The sequence below is a fragment of the Pseudophryne corroboree genome, chromosome 10 (genome assembly GCF_028390025.1).
Source record: "Pseudophryne corroboree isolate aPseCor3 chromosome 10, aPseCor3.hap2, whole genome shotgun sequence".
Classification (NCBI taxonomy): Eukaryota; Metazoa; Chordata; class Amphibia; order Anura; family Myobatrachidae; genus Pseudophryne; species Pseudophryne corroboree.
The window spans coordinates 351,515,370-351,532,795 of NC_086453.1; the positions used below are offsets into that span (position 1 = coordinate 351,515,370).

Here is a 17,426-nt window from a genome sequence, read left to right on the forward strand (position 1 = left end):
CACCATATCATTATACTTCTCGCCCACACAGGATCATCACCTTCGACACCACACACACATTCCCACCACACTGCAAACCACAACACCCCAACCATATCCCAACACCCCAACACCCCACAATCTTAAACCCCCTCCCCCCTTCCCCCTCTCTCCCCCGCCTTTCCCCCCCCCCCACTCCATCCCCCCCATTCCTTTCCACCTCACTCCCCATCCTTTCCATACCATCCTTTCTCACAATCATTCCCACCACTTCCATCGACGTCACTTGCATTATTAATCCAAATTAACATATTTATGAATATCCTCATGCAATGTTTACAACGTGTTTGTTTATAACTCCAGACAAGATATGCTGTCCTAACATATTTTTCCAGCAATTATCATTTATTATACTTAAATTTAATCTATTCTTATCATCTAAATATTTCATAAACAATTTGTGAAAGCTTCAATTTTATTATTTTCATTCATTTATTCTTTTTTGCTAATTTTCCCCATTTTATTTTTATTTTTTTTTATTTTTATTTCCATTTTTTCACTATGTCCACTTATATAATAAGCAAGATGCTCATTTTTTATCTAATAACCTTGTATATTTCTCACACATATTCTCTGTTTTTTCCTTTTGTGCAATGGGCCACTAATTGCAAGCATAATAGGGAACCAATACTAAACAGAACAACCGTTCCACCTGTGCAGCAATTTACAAACACAGGACACGCCTCCCTTTTGATTGGACAACGACCAGCTCCCTTGCAAGATAAAGCCTGCACTATCCCCTCTGGGAACAGGAAGTGATCAAGCCCGGTGAACGGGTGAAACTAGTTTTCCGTTCCCTACCCCCACTGCCTGGGTGTGACAGCTGATTCCGGACATCCTGAACCACGAGCCGCTCTTTCCCCAGCAGCCGCTGCATCAACCCGCCGCCGCTAGATACTGCCGCGATGGGACCAGGAACATTGTGTCTCTCTTCTCCTCAGCCAACCTGACCACGTCTCCACAATACATCAGGTACTTTGATCGGCAGTGCGGCTATAAACGAACTGCTCAGCTCCTGGGAACCAGTGTATCCTGCATCTTCAATTTGCCTGGACTTTGACACGGACATTCCGCACTCAGAAAGTATCCTGCTCATATTAGTGACTGATCGTTCCATACAATTCCGGGTAATATCTGCTCAATATCAGCATCTTTTTGCATATTTATATTTGATAATAGCATTCATCAAGCTGTTTTTTGCAAGTACCCGTTTTACAGATAGTCGGCATTTAGCGGCTTAATACCACATAGGATACTGTTTAAACCTTTATTTTCAGTCATTAATATTGATCTAATCATTTGGCTGAGCAATTTATCACTATCCTCTATACTGCGTATTATATAGCATTGCTGCAGCTCTGTATAATCAACTGTTGTTCATTATCTCTTTCTCTTTTCACCTGATACCATTTTGGTACAATGTGCAATAATCTGTCAGCATCAAATTGATGGTGATGCATGGTTCCAATCAATTTAATTATCTGCTAATTGTGTACAATTGCTCTTTATCACACCAAGTACCTTTATCATAGGTACTATCAGCATCTTGCAATCATATTATATAGTATTTCTGCAGCTCTGCATACAGCGGAACACAAATAAGAAATTGTTGTTCATTTTCTCCTTCTTTTTCCACCTGATACCATTTTGGTATAATTGTAATAATCTGATAGTAGCAAATTGATGGTGATGTATGGGTCTAATCAATTTATTTGACTGCTAATTGTGTACAAATTGCTTTTTATCACACCTAGTACCTTTATCATAGGTACTATCAGCATCCTGCAATCAAGCAGCCCATTGTCTATCAACCAATCTCAAAAAAAAATTTTTTACCTATCAGTATCGTTTCCTTTTCCTCACTTTATACTATCTTCAGGACTCTCACCACTGATTCAGGGGTAATTATCCCGGTCTAACGGTGGCAGCAGATCCCCTATTTTCCTCCTCCACCCATTCTCTTGTCTTTTCTTTTCTCTTATTTCTCCATTTTCGTGAACTCTCATCAGTGATTCTCGAGCCCTCGATATCTAATATTTTTTCTACTATCATACCACACTGGTAACGCCCGAATCCTTCCGATCTTGGAAGCTAAGCAGTGTAGGGCTGGGTCAGTACTCGAGTGGGAGACTCTCGAGGAATACTCAGTTTAGTAGAAATTCCTGGACGGTTTTGCTCAGCGTCTAACACTGACAGCAGATTCATCTTGCTCATTCCATCTTTAATCATCCCATCTGTCTCCTCATCATCGCTCATGAGAGAATAAAAACGCTTCAATTTTCAGGGTCTCCAGCTGTTATTATCGCACCCAGGCATTCCAGAACAATATTCAGTATTTACACTGTAATTAATTCGTTCTGTGTTCCCCCTTTCTTTTCCCCAACTCCCCCCCACCCTTCCCCCCACCCCTACCTCCAATTTTTGACAGTAAACTCTACTATTTTATCAATTATTGTTAATAAAAGTTATATTTAAAAATTCATTTATAATCTTTACTTATTGTCTCTTCTGAGACCTCTTAAACATACAAGAGTGCACCCACAAAAGAGTCTTCTTCTCTCCCTTTTGTTGTATGTCTTACCACTGACTCAGGGTGCACCACCAAACTCAAGATAACATTAGAAAACTCAGATTTTCTCGTTGTATTATGTATTTTGGTTCTAACAATATCTATTAGATACCTTACCATTCTCCAGTGCGGTATACCCCCAATACATTCATGTATTCAACATGTGTATCTCATGCAGTGCCTCCAAATGTACTGTAACCCCCTTTTCCTCTCACAGTATACGTTGGATAGTAAATTAAGCTAGTGCCTCCACCCAAGTATATGCAATTGAATTCCAATACCAGGGGACTATTTGGGGAAACTCCACAATAAATATTGTCTATACATTGTGCAATTCCTAGAGCAATGGGAAAGTATTTAGTAGATATATTACTGACCACTTACACTTAGAATGTTGCTTAAAACCAACCAATTTTATTGATAGATCCACTCTCCTCCTCTTCCATCATGATCCTGTGACAATTGGTACTCAGTAATTTAATATGCAACATTAGAATTAAAGTACGGCATATATTCAAAGCATACAATGGCATTACATTACACAAAGAAAAAAAGAGACAGATATATGCCCCCAACTTTAGTGAATTGCTGTGTGCAGATCAACCCTTCTACCTGTTCATACATATAGTAGCACCTAACTATAAGTGTGTAAATATATATATGTATATATATACATATATAGGGATGCTGCTGGATCGGCACTCTACATGATAGTGATAACAAGTACCTGCGTGCCCTTGTGTAAATAAATAGTCCTCTAGATACTCTCCTGGCAGAGAGAGCAAAACACGGCACTGCAGGGTTTTCAAATAGCTGAAGTTTAATTCAACGTCAGGAAAATATCATACAAACAGTGACATGTGAAGCCCTTCACATGTCACTGTTTGTATGATATTTTCCTGACGACGGGACTTTGGGTCCCGAAACGTTGAATTAAACTTCAGCTATTTGAAAACCCTGCAGTGCCGTGTTTTGCTCTCTCTGCCAGGAGAGTATCTAGAGGACTATATACATATATATATATATATACAGTGGGGCAAAAAAGTATTTGGACAGCCACCGATTGTGCAAGTTTACCCACTTAAAAAGATGAGAGAGGTCTGTAATTTCCATCATAGGTACACTTCAACTGTGAGAGACAGAATCTGAAAAAAAACAGGAAATCACATTGTATGATTTTTAAACAATTTATTTGTATATTCTTGCGGAAAATAAGTATTTGGACACATACCAAGCAGCAAGATTTCTGGCTCTCACAGACCAGTTACTTCTTCTTTAAGAAGCACTTCTAACCTCCACTCGTTACCTGTATTAATGGCACCTGTTTGAACTGGTTATCTGTATAAAATACACCTGTCCACACCCTCAAACAGTCAGACTGCTACCTCTCCACCATGGCCAAGACCAGAGAGCTGTCTAAGGACACCAGGGACAAAATTGTAGAGCTGCACAAGGCTGGGATGAGCTACTCGACAATAGACAAGCAGCTTGGTGAGAAGAGATCAACTGTTGGCGCAATTATAAAAAAATGGAAGATATACAAGATCACTGACAATCTTGCTCGACCTGGGGCTCCATGCAAGATCTCACCTCGTGAGGTGAGAACGGTGAGGAATCAGCCCAGAACTACACGGGGGGATCTGGACAATGACCTCAAGAGAGCTGGGACCACAGTCACAAAGCAAAACACTACGTTCCCGAAAGGTCCCCCTGCTTAAGCCAGCACATGTCCAAGCCCATCTAAAGTTTGCCAGTGACCATCTGGATGATCCAGAGGAGGATTAGGAGAATGTAATGTGGTCAGATGAGAGCAAAATCAAACTTTTGGGTATAAACTCCACTCGCCGTGTTTGGAGGGAGAAGAATGATGAATGGCATCCCAAGAACACCATACCCACTGTGAAGCATGGGGGTGGAAACATCATGCTTTGGGGCTGATTTTCTGCAAAAGGGACAGGACGACCGATCCGTATTAAGGAGAGGATGAATGGAGATTTTGGTCAAAAACCTCCTTCCCTCAGTAAGAGCATTGAAGATGGAACGTGGCTGGGTCTTCCAACATGACAATGACCCCAAACACACTGCCCAGGCAACTAAGGAGTGGCTCCGTAAGAAGCATTTCAAGGTCCTGTAGTGGCCTAGCCAGTCTCCAGACCACAACCCAATAGAAAATCTGTGGAGGGAGTTGAAAGTCCGTGTTGCCCGGCGACAGCCCAAAACATGACAGATCTAGAGAAGATTTGCATGGAAGAGTGGGCCAAAATACCTGCTACAGTGTGTGCAAACCTGGTCAAGAACTACAGGAAACGTTTGACCTCTGTAATTGCCAACCGAGGTTATATTACAAAGTATTGAGTTAAACTTTTTGATTGTCCAAATATTTATAATATACAAATAAATTGTTTAAAAATCATACAATGTGATTTCCTGTGTGTTTTTTTCAGATTCTGTCTCTCACAGTTGAAGTGTACCTATGATGGAAATTACAGACCTCTCTCATCTTTTTAAGTGGGTCAACTTGCACAATCGGTGGCTGTCCAAATACTTTTTTGCCCCACTGTGTGTGTATATATATATATATATATATATATATATATATATATATATACACACAATGCAGTTAACCCGGCACTCCACCTGATGTATTACTTGTTCTGGTGCCCTCATAAGAAGGATATGGACAAGCAAAGATGCGGCACTCACGAACACTTTGGAAGAAGTCACAGACCCAGTGCAGGTACAGTCAACATGCTTGTTCCTGACGAAAATCCATAAAGGATTGAAACGTTGACTGTACCTGCACTGGGTCTGTGACTTCTTCCAAAGTGTTCGTGAGTGCCGCATCTTTGCTTGTCTATATATATATATATATATATATATATATATATATATATATATATATATATATATATATATATATAGTAGGAAAAGAAAACTGCGGCACTCCAAAGTAAATGATAGCAATCTTTAGTAGACAAGTTACATTACATCTCAGTCAAAGCTGATGTTTCGTTGCCAGTAAAGCACCTTTTTCACAGCAGACAGGTAGATGTATCCATCCGCTCATCATGGCACCACAGTTTCATGCCAGGGGAGGGGTAAGGGTGGTAGGGACTGCTATATAGGTTCAGGGAAGGGGGTAGGGACTGCTATATAGGTTCAGGGGAGGGGGGAAGGGGGGTAGGGACTGCTATATAGTTTCAGGGGAAGGGGGGGTAGGGACTGCTATATAGGTGGGGGGAAAGGGGGGTAGGGACTGCTATATAGATTCAGGGGAGGGGGGAAGGGGGGTAGGGACTGCTATATAGGTTCAGGGAAGGGGAGTAGGGACTGCTATATAGGTTCAGGGGAGGGGGGTAGGGACTGCTATATAGGTTCAGGGGAAGGAGGGTAGGGACTGCTATAAAGTAGTGATATGCACCGGACATTTTTCGGGTTTTGTGTTTTGGTTTTGGATTCGGTTCCGCGGCCGTATTTTGGATTCGGACGCGTTTTGGCAAAACCTCATCGAAATTTTTTTGTCGGATTCGGGTGTGTTTTGGATTCGGGTGTTTTTGTCAAAAAACCCTAAAAAACAGCTTAAATCATAGAATTTGGGGGTCATTTTGATCCCATAGTATTATTAACCTCAATAACCATAATTTCCACTCATTTCCAGTCTATTCTGAACACCTCGCACCTCACAATATTATTTTTAGTCCTACAATTTGCACCAAGGTCGCTGTGTGACTAAGCTAAGCGACCCAAGTGGCCGACACAAACACCTGGCCCATCTAGGAGTGGCACTGCAGTGTCAGGCAGGATGGCACTTCAAAAAAATTGTCCCCAAACAGCACATGATGCAAAGAAAAAAAGAGGCGCACCAAGGTCGCTGTGTGACTAAGCTAAGCGACACAAGTGGCCGACACAAACACCTGGCCCATCTAGGAGTGGCACTGCAGTGTCAGGCAGGATGGCACTTCACAAAAATTGTCCCCAAACAGCACATGATGCAAAGAAAAAAAGATGCGCACCAAAGTCGCTGTGTGACTAAGCTAAGCGACACAAGTGGCCGACACAAACACCTGGCCCATCTAGGAGTGGCACTGCAGTGTCAGGCAGGATGGCACTTAAAAAAAATTGTCCCCAAACAGCACATGATGCAAAGAAAAAAAGATGCGCACCAAAGTCGCTGTGTGACTAAGCTAAGCGACACAAGTGGCCGACACAAACACCTGGCCCATCTAGGAGTGGCACTGCAGTGTCAGGCAGGATGGCACTTCAAAAAAAATTGCCCCCAAACAGCACATGATGCAAAGAAAAAAAGAGGCGCACCAAGGTCGCTGTGTGACTAAGATAAGCGACACAAGTGGCCGACACAAACACCTGGCCCATCTAGGAGTGGCACTGCAGTTTTCTAGCGAGAGGATGAGTGCTTCCATCCTCATGTGAATCTGAACCACTAGCCATGAACATAGGCCAGGGCCTCAGCCGTTCCTTGCCACTCCGTGTCGTAAATGGCATATTGGCAAGTTTACGCTTCTCATCAGACGATTTCAATTTAGATTTTTGGGTCATTTTACTGAACTTTTGATTTTTGGATTTTACATGCTCTCTACTATGACATTGGGCATCGGCCTTGGCAGACAACGTTGATGGCATTTCATCGTCTCGGCCTTGACTAGTGGCAGCAGCTTCAGCACGAGGTGGAAGTGGATCTTGATCTTTCCCTATTTTACCCTCCACATTTTTGTTCTCCATTTTTTAATGTGTGGAATTATATGCCAGTATCAATAGCAATGACCTACTACTATATATACTGCGCACAACTAAAATGCACCACAGGTATAGAATGTAGATGGATAGTATACTTAATAACGACACAGAGGTAGGCACAGCAGTGGCCTTTCCGTATCGTACTGCTATATTATATAGTATCTGGTGGTCACTGTGTCAGCAAACTGCAAAACTAAAATGCACCACAGGTATAGAATGTAGATGGATAGTATACTTAATGACGACACAGAGGTAGGCACAGCAGTGGCCTTCCGTATCGTACTGCTATATTATATAGTATACTGGTGGTCACTGTGTCAGCAAACTGCAAAACTAAAATGCACCACAGGTATAGAATGTAGATGGATAGTATACTTAATGACGACACAGAGGTAGGCACAGCAGTGGCCTTCCGTATCGTACTGCTATATTATATAGTATACTGGTGGTCACTGTGTCAGCAAACTGCAAAACTAAAATGCACCACAGGTATAGAATGTAGATGGATAGTATACTTAATGACGACACAGAGGTAGGCACAGCAGTGGCCTTCCGTATCGTACTGCTATATATAGTATACTGGTGGTCACTGTGTCAGCAAACTGCAAAACTAAAATGCACCACAGGTATAGAATGTAGATGGATAGTATACTTAATGACGACACAGAGGTAGGCACATCAGTGGCCTTCCGTATCGTACTGCTATATATAGTATACTGGTGGTCACTGTGTCAGCAAACTGCAAAACTAAAATGCACCACAGGTATAGAATGTAGATGGATAGTATACTTAATGACGACACAGAGGTAGGCACAGCAGTGGCCTTCCGTATCGTACTGCTATATATAGTATACTGGTGGTCACTGGTCAGCAAAACTCTGCACTGTACTCCTCCTATATAATATTAATTATACTGGTGGTCCCCAGTCCCCACAATAAAGCAGCACACTGAGCACAGATATGGAGTGTTTTTCAAGCAGACAACGTATACTGGTGGTCACTGTCAGCAAAACTCTGCACTGTACTCCTGCTATATAATACAGCTGCTCCCCAGTTCCCACAATTAAGCAGTGTGAGCACAGATATATTATGCAGCACACTGAGCACAGATATGGAGTGTTTTTTTTCAGGCAGAAAACGGATAAAACTGGTGGTCACTGATCAGCAAAACTCTGCACTGTACTCCTCCTAACAGCTGCTCCCCAGTCCTCCCCACAATTAAGCAATAAAGCAATCAAGTTCAACAATAAACGGAGAGGACGCCAGCCACGTCCTCTCCCTATCATCTCCAATGCACGAGTGAAAATGGCGGCGACACGCGGCTGCTTATATAGAATCCGAATCTCGAGAGAATCCGACAGTGGGATGATGACGTTCGGGCGCGCTCGGGTTAGCCGAGCAAGGCGGGAAGGTTCAAACCTGCCTCGGACCCGTGTAAAAAGGGTGAAGTTCGGGGGGTTCGGTTTCCGAGAAACCGAACCCGCTCATCTCTACTATATAGGTTCAGGGAAGGGGGGAAGGGGGGTAGGGACTGCTATATAGGTTCAGGGAAGGGGGGTAGGGACTGCTATATAGGTTCAGGGGAGGGGGGAAGGGGGGTAGGGACTGCTATATAGGTTCAGGGGAAGGAGGGTAGGGACTGCTATATAGGTTCAGGGGAGGGGGGTAGGGACTGCTATATAGGCTCAGGGGAAGGAGGGTAGGGACTGCTATATAGGTTCAGGGTAGGGGGAAGGGGGGTAGGGACTGCAATATAGTTTCAGGGGAATGGGGGTAGGGACTGCGGTTCATGCGCAGTTCAGACACGATTTACAAGATATTTTGTGTGTGGCCCTTGACTATTCACTGGAAGTGTTAAGCGGACCCCCAGCTGAAATAATTGCCCACCCCTGAGGTAGTGTAACTCAGTAGCGTAAGGTTCATAAATCAGTGATGTGCTGCACACAGGAACAATGGGATAAAGGTGGTAACTCACAGTATCACAGGGCTGGACTGTCCATCTAGCAATTCTGGCAAATGCCAAAAGGTTGATGGTAGAGGGCAGGGCAGCAATCAGGGCGGGCTGTGGGGACTGGTGTCCTGGGCCCTTACAGAGAGGGGGACCCATCCCTGGATCCTACCGCCAATACCTGTAGAGCTGCACCAGTCTGTGAATCAACAGCAGGCTGATGCGCAGGGAGAACTTCTTAAAACAAGCCTTATATGCACATCAGCTCTCTGTAAACCATTCCTGCAGGTCCGCAACACCCCACCTATATGTAATGTCACAATGTATGACATCACATGGGGGTGGAGCAGTGTGGTAGTATCTTTTATTTTTTAAGGAGAGAGGGGCCCTGTCTATTTTGTCAGTCCCGGGCCCCACAATTTCTGATGGTAGCCCTGGCAGAAGGAACAGTGCTGGCTGAGCACTAGGCTGGGCTGCATGGCTCACATTGACAGGGGCAGACCGAGCAGCTCTGCCTCCTGACGCTGTGCTGGACTCTAACCAAGGTCTCCAGTCCTCATAGGCCCATTTGATTGCTAGAAATTTATGATACTCAACATAGTATTTTACTTCTGTAGCTGAAAATTTCCCAGAAGGCCCAGGGGTGTAACTGATTATACTTGGAGACCCTCTGAGGCGGGATTGCTCCAACTCTTACTTTTGAGGCCTCCACCTCCATGACAAAGGATAGTTCTAGGTTTGGATGCTGGAGAACTATAGCTGAGATGAAAACTTGTTTCAAAGGCTTGGATAGCTTGAAGGGACCAGTTGAATGGGTCAGTACCTTTCTTGGTCAAAGCAGTGATTGGAGCCACTAATGCAGAAAATAAGCTGATAAATTGTCTATAATAATTTACAAAGCCCAAAATCCTTTGGACGGCTTTTAGGTTACTAGTGGAGGCTGCACACTGAGCGATTTTTGCCTATTTTCTGACCAGGTCGCTTAGAAATGAAGCACAAATCGCTCCGTGTGTACAGTATGTCCCATAGCTATAGCGATGCATGGCCCCGTGCATCGCTATCGCCGGCTCAGATCATTCATGCATGCATGCAGTATAAATCTAGTCAGATCGCCTAGCATGCATAAAGAAAACACTGGTTAGCACAGATCGATCAGCACACATCGCTGTGTGTATACTAGTGATGTGTGCTTAGCGATCGGTGCTAACTAGATCACTTAGCACGCAGGCACAAGTCGCCCCGTGTGTATAAGCCTTACCTAGTTAAGGATGGAAAACCTCGGTGCCCTCCCTCTGCCCTTATCTTTAAAATTTAACGGAGGAGGAATCAGCATCGTGTCTGTATTATCAGACCAAAACCTCAACTAATGCCAATACCGTTATAAAGAACTGCAGCGTGTGTACATCAATGGGTCTAATATTTGTCTGAAAAAGACATTACAGAGGCCTAAATAATAAATATATGTGCTAATAACATTCTCCTACAAAAGGATATTTACAGCACGGATCACTTTTTTAATCTTTAATAGGTCATGATATAATCAGTGACTTGCAATAGCCATACCAATTATAGTATGAATTTTATTTGTTTTGTGTTATATGTGTCTATTGTTTTGTTATGATGAAATTTTTAACATGTCTTTTAAATACAGTGTAATTAATAAATTTAGAAATTATATAGCGCTCTCTTGATATATTTTTATAATATTTGTATCTATTTATTCTTGGTTTTTGATGCTTCAGTGGCGCCATTTGGGAGCAGCTTATAAATTATTAATCATTTTTACGGTCCAAACGAGCAGGATTGCTGGCTTTATAAGCGCTAGGGAATTTTTGTGGTTGTTTACTTTTTCCTTCTAGCTTCTCCTACCAACTTATACCCCCAGAACCATCCCTTACATTCTCTTCATTTGAGGTCCATGTAATACACCTCTTCCAACCTGCTAATTTTTTAGTTGCTGTCATTTACTGCGCCCCAGGCATCTCTTCCAATTTCCTCAACATCTTATCTTTGGTGATTTTAACCTCTCTATCGCTATCCCCACAAAATTCCCTGCCCCTCCCTTACCCCTTTCCTCCTCCTAGCACCTCACCCCTTCTCCCCCCCCCCCCCCCCACCCTTTAATCCTCTACCCTTCATTACTGGCCGTCTCCTTCTCGGCACTATTTAATCCATTTTTTTTTCTTTCTCCCTTTCTTTCTCAGGTTTTTCTCCCCCCCCCCCCCCCCCCCACCTCGTCTGTTCCCCTTTTCTCTAAAGCACACTTAAAATTAGACATTTATATGCTTTGCTTTCTGAGATATTTGCTTTTTGTTGATCTTTCTGTTTTTGTTTTTCTTCTCTGTTATACAATACTATCTCTGTGACAGCACTCAATACATCCTCCTGTATCGTTTTATCACCAAACTGTTAAATTTTTATTTTTTCATCTGCTGTTCTCTGTGAATGGACATGCTCTACACACTGTTGACCAATTGTACTGTCGATCACCTATTCCAGTTATGTCCTGTTCTTATTGTTGACATAAAATAAAATAAATTGTTTAAAAAAAAATAAAAAATCCCCAGCCTATAAACTCCTGAATCTCATGTCTTCACTTGGTCTCTCCCAGTGGACCTCCTCGCACGCCCATGTGACCTGGTCTTCACCTACCATTGTGATATCTGATTTTCTAACTCCCCATTTCTCCTTTCTGAATGCTAACTTCTCTCTCTTAAGTTACCCTCTCTGGTTCTCTTTCTCTACCTCCTAAAGCTACCATTACTAGGCATGACATTTGGGCTATCAACACCACCTCTCTATCCTCCCTGTTGACTCAATTCTTTCTCCTATTTTCTCTCTCTCTCATGCCCTGAACAAGCCTCTACCCTAAATAAAATGCATCCCTTACTTCTGCTTTTGGCTCTGTCACTCCACTGACCACTTTTCATCCTTGCAGATCAACACCTCAACCCTGGCATTCCAAATGCACCAGATATCTGCAAAAATGCTCACGCACTGCCAAGCGACAGTGGAGGAAATCATGCTCTGAGGCAGACTTCTTCAATTTAAAACGTATGGTCTCATGCTTCAGTGCTGCCCGTTCCCTCGCTAAACAGTCATAATTCTAGAATTTCATCTCCTCCCAGTCTTCCAACCCTCTAATGCCACTTTTCCACTGTCAAGTTCTTCCTCTTCCCACCTTGTCTTCCCTCCTTTCTCTCTGCTCTTGACTTTGCTACTTACAGATGGAGCCACGCTAGTCATGGCTCCGTCACGTGACGAGGCGCACCTGCCCGGGTGCGCCTACTGCCGAGAGCATCTCTGTCCATTTTGGCGTGCGCGCCCGTGGTGGAGACGTGCCCCATTCACTTGAATGGAGAGCGTCTCCGTCAGATACGCTGTGAATGGGAGCGTCTCTGTGCACTCCCAGCGTGACTAGGCGGACGGATCGCCTAATCACGCTGGGAGTGCTTGTTTGCAGAGGAGCCACCTCAGGTGAGCGTGGCTCTATCTGTACTTCAAATCCAAAATTTACTCCATGTCAGGACATCACATCTCACTGGACCATAAGCAACCAGCCACCTCCTTTCCCTTACCACCCCTTCCCATCCATCTTACCAACTCTGACATCTTTATCTTATGTATCTGGTGTGGAAGTCATGAGCCTCATCCATTCCCCCCACTACCACCTCCCCACTTGACGCTATACCCTCCCACCTCCTCTGCTGTCTCTCTCTTTCTGACTGTTTCCATCTTGCCCAATTCTTCAATCTATCCCTATGATCAGGCACTGTCCTCTCTGCCTTCAAACATGCACTCATCTCCCCTATTCTTAAAAAAAATCTCTTGATCAAAATACCCTCTCCAACTACCGACCCATCTCTCTCCACCCTTTTGCCTCTAATCTCCTTGAGCATATTGCCTGCAACCACCTTACTATCTTTCTTTCCTCCCACTACTCTTTTATTTATTTTTTACCTACAGTATTTGCTGCTTTTGACACTCTGGACCACATTCTGCTTCTGCAAATCCTTTACTCCCTTGGTCTGTGTGCTACTGCCCTCTCCTGGCTGTCCTCCTACCCCTCAGACCATTCCTCCTCTGTCTCCTCTTATGACTCCATCTCCCCCCACCTCCGGGGCCATCTTAACAGCAGTGTGAAGGCCCCTGGGCAAAGCAGTGCACTGGGGTCCCTACTCATTCTCCAGTGGTAGAGGTGGGGGGTGCTATCAGTGGCAGCTTTGATGTCCTTTACAGCACAGATGGTGTGAGATGGAGCAGGAGCGAGAACACTAAACTGTAGAAGAGGGCAGTGGGCTGAATAAAGGGGCCCCGGTACATGACTTAGGAGGTGTTTAATATGCAGGGGAGGGATGGATAGTGGAGTGGACTTAAGATTCATAATTTTCCGATGGGAGGGCAGCTTGCTTGACTGCAGATTTTTCTAGTTCCTGGAAATAGATTTCTTGGCTTTCAATGAGATAAAAAACTAGAGAGTCTCACCTTTTAGAGGTACTGGGGATCAGAGTGCAGGAGCCAGAGCAATCCACAATGAAAATATAAAACTGCATACCAGGCGTGTGGAGCTGGAGCAGGGACCAGCTGCTGCAAGGCTGATATCTCTGGTTCTGGGCATATTAGAGATAAGCTGCCACTGTCCACCCAAAGGGGAGAGTTACAGCTTTTGAAAGTTACCCTCAAAAAAACTCAGACAGAACCTAAGATATCTTGCTGGGAAGCGTAATAAACAGGTTCAGATGGGGACCACTGCTTTTGGAGTCAGATATCTCCGGTTCCCCAGGGCCGATTTTAAAAAATCTGGTACCACTGGAAAAAGGAGACCCTCAGCTATCAGCCTATGTTCCTTATACTCCTAGGGCCCTTGGGGAACTGCCCATTGAACCCATATGAAAAGACTGCCCTGCCTACTTCCACTAACTGTTGGTGTCCCCCAAGGTACTGTTCTTGGTTCTCTCTTTTTCTCTATACCTCTTCTTTAGGTAAACTCATTAGCTCTTTTGACTTCTAATATCTCTTTGCTGATGATACTCTACTGTTTCCTCCTGTGACCTTTCCACCACTCTCCTCGCTCGTATCTCCAACTGTCTCTCTGCTATCTCTTCTTGGATGTCCCAATGCTTTCTTAAACTTAACATGTCTAAGACTGAGCTGATCATATTCCAACCCTCCCGCACAACCTCACCTACCACAATTTAATTATCTATTGATGGCACTAATATCTTTCTAGTCCCCAAGTACGCTGTCTTGGAGTAATACTTTACTTCTCATTCTCAGTCAAACCACAGATTCAGCACCTCTCACAAACCTGCCATGTTCATCTTAAAAATATTTCCAGGATAAGACCCTTTCTAACCTAGGATGCTGCTAAGTCCCTTTTCCACTCACTGGTCATCTCCAAACTGGACTACTGTGTTTCTCCACCTTTCTGGCATCCCTGAGGGGTCAACAACAAAAGGGAAGAGAGAGACAGTGGACAGGTACAAGTAGCGAGATGGGAGCTGGCGGTAGACATTTAATAAGAGAGAGAGCGTAAGATTAGCAGAGAGCGAGAGAAAGCACAGCGAGAGAGACAGCGTAAAGTAAAGAAGCAGAGAGAGAGAGACTGAGGCAGAAAGAGAATACATGGAAGAGAGGGAGGAAGGACCGAGAGAGGGGGAGAGGAGATAGAGAGAGTCAGAGAGAGATTACAGAAGACACAAAATCCAACGGTCCATACAAAATAAAAAAACATGCCAGACACAACTGCTGCCACTCCAGCTGGGCAGCTAGGATCAGTAATGCTGTTGTCCGTCATTATGGAGGAATAAGCATATGATTATAGTGGAGACAGGGGAACATATGCACCATAGCTAGATAACAGGTTGGCATGATAATTCCCGAGCCTACGAAGAGCTCAGCAGCATTTCATGGGGACAAAGACAGTGTAGAAAGAGGAGAAGAGCTGGGTGGATATCCAGAGGGGATGGCATGTACCTTATGTACTTTTCCTTCTTTTACATAAACCATCTTCGACAACACCAAATCCTGCAGATTTGTGACACCCTGATGTCAGCTATGTTTATGTACCCTGTACTTGTCCTATATTGTCTTCAACTGTAAGTCGCTGTTTTCCTGTTTTACTTATTTATGTACTCTATAATTGGGTGCTGTGGATCCCTTCTGATGCCATATAATTAAAAGAATAATAATAATAATAATAATAATAATAATAATTAATAGTAATAATAAAACACACTGTAGTACTTGATCCAACTGACGGAGTCTGGAGATTATGCAGGGATAACTGAGTTTCCAATTCCAGTTACAGTACAAGGCACAGGCAGAAATTAACAGGAAAAATCTGGAGATTTCACCCAAGCCAGGACCAGGGTTTCAGGACACAGAGCTGAGCCATGATGCATACAATACAGAGTTGCATAATTAAACTGTCACCAGCATTGAAATACTGGACTGGCAGACTAATAGAAGAAACAGGAGCCAATCAGAGAGTCCCATCCAGCTCTGCCTTCTATTACAAAACCTAGTGCAGCTGTGTGGCTGCTTGTACACAGGGGTAGCTTCCTGGCTGCTTAGGAACAGCCGGGCCATCAAACAGTGCAGCGCACATTGCCAGGCAACAGCCAGAAGCCCCCGCCGCCATGTATTGGCTGGGCTGGTTTGGAGGTGTTCCACATCCTAGACTTGAACCCTCAGAATGTTAGGAACTTTCCCGATGAGGTTACCCGGATGTGGTGGGTAAGCCCATAACCTTGGCCACGATTATGCTAAAAACCTCTATTTATTGCAAAATGTATTGTCAAATATATTATAAGTAGTAATGTTTGTAAAGTGCACCTGCATCTTTTTTTCTCATTGAGTGTGGCACTATAAGCCTCAGCAAGGTAACACCTCTGATTACAGTTTGGGTGTGCAGTCTAGAGACCTCCTTGATATGGTCACATGTTTGTACATCAAAGACAACTTCATTTAAGTAATTGAAAAAAATTAATTCTTATCTTTAACAAATTCATCTAAAAATAAAAACATATAACCCTAGTTTCAAAATTATCTATTAACATAATGTATATAGCTCCAATTTTTTATGCAGTGCTCCACCGAGCAGATATTTGTCTTGTATATAGATCCCTTCCCATTAGTGCTTATATTGTACGTCCCCTAACACAACTGCGCACCTACATGCACAAACACTAACTACTGTCAGTCAGTATAGTATACATACCCTCATTGAAAATTTGGTGTAAAGTCTCCATTGGAAATTTAATTGCATCCTCTGTAAAGGCCATTTCTTCTTTACCGGAAAAATATGTTTCCAGATGTTCTCTAGAATCAAAGCCATGTTGAGGGTAGAATTTATGTGAGCTGGAATCCATCTTGTATTACTGTGACACAGACTGGCTGACTCTCACGTCTTCCCTCTTTTATATGACTGGTCCAGGAACTTTGTTTATATTCAGCAGAACCTAGGTATGTATACATTATTCATCAGAAGCCGGAACATCAATATTATCACAATGGATTATCATCCTCATGAGCTGGTCATGGGAATGCAGGTGACGTGTGATTATCTCCTAGAACAGAATACATTACTATTATAAACATTTTGCTTTTTTAAAATGTATATATTGACAAATAAACATATTTCTAGTGCAAACACATATAGAAATATTGGGGGTTATTCAGGGTTGTTAGCAAACTAAAAATGCACACTAATGGGCAAAACCATGCTGCACTGCAGGTGGGGCAGATGTAAAATGTGCAGAGAGAGCTAGATTTGGTGGGTTATATTGTTTCTGTGCAGGGTAAATACTGGCTGCTTAATTTCTATACTGCAATTTAGATTTCAGTTTGAACACACTAGAGATGAGCGCCTGAAATTTTTCGGGTTTTGTGTTTTGGTTTTGGGTTCGGTTCCGCGGCCGTGTTTTGGGTTCGAACGCGTTTTGGCAAAACCTCACCGAATTATTTTTGTCGGATTCGGGTGTGTTTTGGATTCGGGTGTTTTTTTCCAAAAACACTAAAAAACAGCTTAAATCATAGAATTTGGGGGTCATTTTGATCCCAAAGTATTATTAACCTCAAAAACCATAATTTACACTCATTTTCAGTCTATTC

General features: G+C 43.3%; 1 protein-coding gene and 1 pseudogene across 1 annotated transcript in view; one reads left to right on the plus strand and one right to left on the minus strand.

The window, feature by feature from the left end:
- The window catches only part of LOC134966728 (nicotinamide N-methyltransferase-like), a 150,945-nt gene extending 134,261 nt beyond the window's left edge, over nt 1–16,684 (minus strand). The window contains exon 1 of the mRNA XM_063943713.1: nt 16,534–16,684. Within this exon, the coding sequence (XP_063799783.1) occupies nt 16,534–16,684 (151 nt within the window). The remainder of the gene's footprint in view (nt 1–16,533) is intronic.
- Nucleotides 2,080–2,198, plus strand: LOC134968284 (5S ribosomal RNA; annotated as a pseudogene).
- Nucleotides 16,685–17,426: the final 742 nt, after the last annotated feature.